Here is a 5274-nt window from a genome sequence, read left to right as displayed (position 1 = left end):
TTTGTCTCTCTCTTACAGGAAATTTATATTGTTTATGTTGAGAAATATGCAGAGGTGGAAATCTATTGGATGGTGCAAGATTACTACATCATCTATGCAATAAGTAGTTATTCTCGAGTGCAAATTCATATAATGCCCTCTTGATGGCCGCAGGTGAAGGGAATGATTTCGAGCTTCTGTTTTTTGTAAATGAAGTAATTTGTATTTTTAAGAATGAATGAATTAATGGAGAATAATTTTTTTTTATTTGTATTTGATGTTTTGTTTTTTGTATTTCATTTCAATTTGGATCAATGAATATAAAACAGGTTTTATGAAGCAAATTATAAGCTTATTTAATAATTGAAAATAATTACAGATTATTTAGGTAGGTGTGAAAAATATATATAGTTTTAGCGGCAGTCACGCTAAAACTACAACTAGCGGCAGTTTTTAAGCTTTACCCGTAATTGGGAAAACTGCCCGTTAGAACTTTTAGCGACAATTGTTTTAGCGGCAGTTTTCCGACAGCCGGTAAAACATTCAGTGGCAGTTTTTAGGATTTTTAGTGGTAGTCAATTTTCTTGTAGTGCCGATACTTTGAACGTTGGTAGAGAATAGAAAAAAATCAAAGTATGGAGCAAGAATTCCCTGAAGACAGAAATTAAAGAAAGTTAGAGATAAAAGAAAATGGAGAAAACAAAGAAAATAAAGAGATACATATTTAAACATACCTAAACAAAGAAACGAATCATGAAATTAGTTTACTTACATATTTATAAGGAAAAATTTGCTCCCCTATCTGTCGTGATAGGTTCCAAACTTCAAACAAAAAACGTAGCTAACTTCTAACAGCAGGTTTGCTTAACAAAACATCTGTAAAATGAACCCTACAATATAGATAATTTGTATCAAATTTAACTAAGATATTGCTTGATTGTTTCTTTACGCCACTTTATATATACCTCTATAAAATATTGGATGGAAGTTTTCCAGACTGACTTTTACCGAGAAAAGAAAAATCCCTGCCTATTAATTTCAAGTCAAGAACATTATGAAACATCTAATTTACGGTATAGGGATTATTTCGTTAGTTTTGCTGTTGGGAACAATATGAATATGCACCTCGTTCCATGTTGGGCCTGAGGCCCAATGAATACACTCTAATCCCAGTTTGATATTGGGTGATTTAATCATGGGTTATAAGTACCATCATAGGCTCTTCGGTCTTCACACATAATCCCTCCCCCTTTGTGGGGTCCAGCCCACTACTCAAGAGATTAGTTTCAAAGGCCTCATCATCACATTATCTTCATGATCCAAGATCTGCATCAAGAAAAGGGACAAAGAAAAAGGTTAACACAGCGATGAAAGGGACTTAAAAACATAACCAAAATAATCTAACAACATCTTCAAAGTTGGGCTTTCTCTGCAACTACAACAAGCATATATCGCTATCTACAATTCACAAAACTTCATTACTTAAGGCTCGGTTTGGAAAACTCTGTATTTTGTATTATTTTATATGTATAGTATATTTGTATTTGTACTCCTTTCAAATTGAGCCTAAACAACCGCTTTATTGTTTAAGTGGTTTAACCGATTCTTCTTTTTCATTTTCTTCTCTAATTAGTTAGGTTGGGGTGGTTAACAACTAGGCCTCTATAGTCTATCCTCTTTACTTTGCATTATTATGTGGGTTCTGGACCAAACAAAACCTGACAGAACGTTACGGAAGGAGGAGCTTTTCTTGACAACTTTCTCACAAGCAACAAAAAGTGCTTTGAATTGCAGCCAAGAAACAAAAAACAAAAAGTTCTTTGAAGTTTTTTCTATCTCATCCTTGATTTTCCTATCCCTTCACTAGTTCACTTATGGCTACTGGGAAGTCCACGTTAACCCAAGCTCCTCTGTATTGGGTCTGTTCTTTTCCTCGGGCCCAACAGGCCGGACCCATCAGTCAGTCAGACAGAGATGGAGAGGTTGGATATTCCCCATACCAATCCGGTTCTAACTTCGAATTCTAAGCACCTAATATGGGACTATAGGAGAGGAAATAGCTTACGTGGCAATGGTAAACGTAACCAGGCTCCTCTGTAGCATCGAACGGATATGATGCATTTGAATGGATGAGAGAGAATCTGACTAGGATCTTGGTCACGTAACCCGGTCTCATCTTGAACACGTTCTTCCACCCTCTCTCCTGAGCTGGCACGGTGAGTCTCTCGCCACGTGCGTGCTTGCTTAGTTGGCACTTTATTGCATCGTTCTCCTTCTTCATGCAGTCTGTCAACTTATCACGGTCAACCAGCTCCGTCTGTTCCAAAGCAGCAACCAATCCCAGATGAACGTGTAACGGGTGGTTGTCGTCCGTCAGATTGATCACGTTCCAGATCTCGGTTGTCCCCGACCTTGGAAACTCCGTTGCTGGATCATCGTACGACTTCCCGTTCAGATACAGGTGAGTAGGCTCATCCTCGGGCGTTGTGTACTCGTACATCGCGATGTATCGAGTAGTTGAAGCACTGGACACATCGGGATTGGGATACGCTATCAATTTCGCTGAGACACGAGATGTGTCGACTTCGCGTTCTCCTGTGATTTCGAACTTCATAACCTTACCGTTGATCTCGTCCGTCGGATCGCCATCAGGGTACGGGTACGGTGCATCATTGGCTAAGATCGCCACATCAGATGTTGATGTAGAGAAATCGATGATCACATGAGCAATCTCGGATGGGGCCAGGAGGAGTTTGCTGGTCGTGACTGGTCGAGATAAGTAAGATGAGTCAGATCCGACATGGATAAATCTCAGACCGTTGCTGAAGAAAAATCGGAAGAACCGGGCGTTGCTGGCGTTGATGATGCGGAATCGGTACTTCCTACGGCGTACCGTCATCCGAGGCCACGCTTTTCCGTTGACGATGATTGCATCGCCGAAGTACTCCGGTTGCCACTGCGGATGTATGGACGGATTGTTTCCGGTGGAATTCATGTAGATGGAACCATCGGTGCGGAAGCTACGATCAAAGACCACCAACGGACGATCAAACTCATCGCCATGGGGAAGTCCAAGCGGGACCTCGACCTCAGGATGACGGACAATGTAGGCCCCGATCAGGCCGGCTAGGAGGTTGACTCTCGTTAATCCCATCGCATGATCATGGTACCACAAGGTGCCCGGGTGTTGAGCATTACGGTAGCGATACTTTTTCCTGGTCCAAGTGGGGCCCCGCTCTTTGAATCCAGCGGTGAACCACGAATTAGAGTGCCCATCACTTGAGGGTTCATTAATGCCACCATGTAGATGCACAACCGTGGGAACCCCCTTCTTGGGAATGGCAGATGGGATGGTGGGATCCCATGGTAAGATATGTTTTGAAGGGAGGTGATTTTTCCACATCACGGAGGTTTCGACGTTATGAAGGGCCTCGATTGTTGGACCCGGTACAGTAGCGGTCTTCTGGGAAGTTCCATAAGCGAAAACCGTTGTGGGTGGGAGATCTCTATGGAATTTCTGCAAAGCAATGACAAACATTAATTAAAATTTTAAAAGTAATTAATTTTGTATTACTGTGCGCACTCCGACATTGTTATGAGCAGATTCGTGGTTCTCCAGAGACTCGGAGAGTTTCTTTTCTTTTCTTTTTTCTCTCAGAGACTCCGACTTTGGTGGGTGGACAGTGGACCGAGTTATTCAATTCTTCAAATTTGAAATCTTCGATATGGGTTGTGATTTGCGAGTGGTTTCTGATTGAAATATATAGGCAACGATCAGCTGGGCAAAATCGTCGACACAAGTTTCATAGGTAGGTAGGTCCGGACGGGAGGACAGTAAAAAATGGCAATCAGACGGCAGACGGGCATTCTGGTACTGATGATAGGCAACCAGCCAACCACCAAGATATGTAGCTCAGGTTCCTAGTCCCTACCATAACGTGGGGCCCAGTGATGGGAGCTCTGTTATTCATCTCGTTCTCCTCCAGAGTCCAGAGTCCTGAGTCCATTTTCGTCAATCAGACGGAATGAAGCCTGCCTGATTCTTGGGAGTTGGAACCAATCTACCAACAAAGTTTATAACAACTCACAAAGCCCATGAATAAAAGGGTACGTGGTTTCATGTAGTGACGCCTGCAAGCATTTAATGGGGATTCACATGTGGCCACATGGTTAAGTGATAAGTCTAACCCATCTGGTTTCTCATGGTGATGGTGGTGTGAAAGAAAACGCAGGGGACACACAGAAAACACCATTTCTGCAACTGCAATCGCAGATTGATACTCAGGAAGGTGAAAAGTTCTGTGAGCTTGCAGAGTTCACTTGAGAATTGTGAATTATATAGTTGAGCGCCTGAGTTGTGAATGTAGAGTAGATTGCTAGAAGAAGAACTGAAGAAAGGAAGAAAGAAGAAACAGAAAAACAAGTAGAGCCAAAGTTTTAGCTTCAATCAACCGAGGGCTGGCTCGTTGGTGTGTTAGCTGGTTTGTTTCAGGAAAAAATTGTTAATGGTGAATAGCACCGAATACCAAAAAAATAAAAAAGTTTTAGCTTCAAGAGATGAATAATAGAGATATATATTCTTACCCATTTCTTCTGGAACATGCCGATTGTTAGCGATTTTGATACTGGTACACCGTTTTTGAAGTCGAAACCTTGAACTCTGGGCATGTCTGGAAGCTCATTCACAAACATTTTCAACCTGGATGGGCTGATTAGTTTTGGATCTGCTTGTGTGGTAGGAACCCATGAGAAGGGTAAAGATATGATAAGGAACAAAATAGCCTTCATCATCATCTAGTCTTCTTCTTTAGCCTGAAAGAAACAACTAAAGAAGAAGAGGAAGGGGAGGAGGGAGAGAAAGGAAAAGAGCTTTGTGGGGAAAAAGAAAGCGAGGACTGAGGAATGTAATTCAGTTTCTTTTTTTTTTTTTTTTTAACTTTAGCGCAAGTGAATGGTATTTATATAATCGATGCTTCGAGTATCTGTAAAGGATGGAGGATGGATGGATGGAGGCTTCGATGAGCATGAGAAGAACCATCCTTTTCTTTTAGTGGGCTTCGATGTTTATAAAAAAGTAAAAGAAAAGTCGAAAGAGGCAAGTGAGAGAAAGAGAAGAAAGGTGTCATTGTATGATTTCCTTTATCACATCTCATCTCTTTTGTCCGTTTGCTTGCTTGACCGAGTGTTTGTTTACCCTCTTGTGGTGAGTGTTTACTTGTCCCTCTCTCAGCTGTCATCTCATCTCTTGGCATTTTTTGACAAAATCCAGCGATTTTTTGGCAGGTAAAACGTTAC

General features: G+C 41.4%; 1 protein-coding gene across 1 annotated transcript; it reads right to left on the bottom strand.

Moving 5' to 3' along the window:
* Positions 1-879: 879 nt before the first annotated feature.
* On the bottom strand, positions 880-5015 carry LOC148855029 (multicopper oxidase LPR1-like). The gene is made up of 3 exons (XM_088982237.1): positions 4564-5015; positions 2045-3496; positions 880-1305 (listed from the first exon to the last, which is right to left on the bottom strand). The coding sequence occupies exons 1-3, from the start codon at positions 4771-4773 to the stop codon at positions 1252-1254; spliced, it is 1716 nt and encodes a 571-aa protein (XP_088838363.1). The 5' UTR covers positions 4774-5015; the 3' UTR covers positions 880-1251.
* Positions 5016-5274: the final 259 nt, after the last annotated feature.

Source organism: Nelumbo lutea, chromosome 4, assembly GCF_056320005.1.
Source record: "Nelumbo lutea isolate HS-2025 chromosome 4, American lotus-T2T, whole genome shotgun sequence".
In the NCBI taxonomy this organism is placed as follows: Eukaryota; Viridiplantae; Streptophyta; class Magnoliopsida; order Proteales; family Nelumbonaceae; genus Nelumbo; species Nelumbo lutea.
This window is presented reverse-complemented; position numbering and strand designations above follow the sequence as displayed.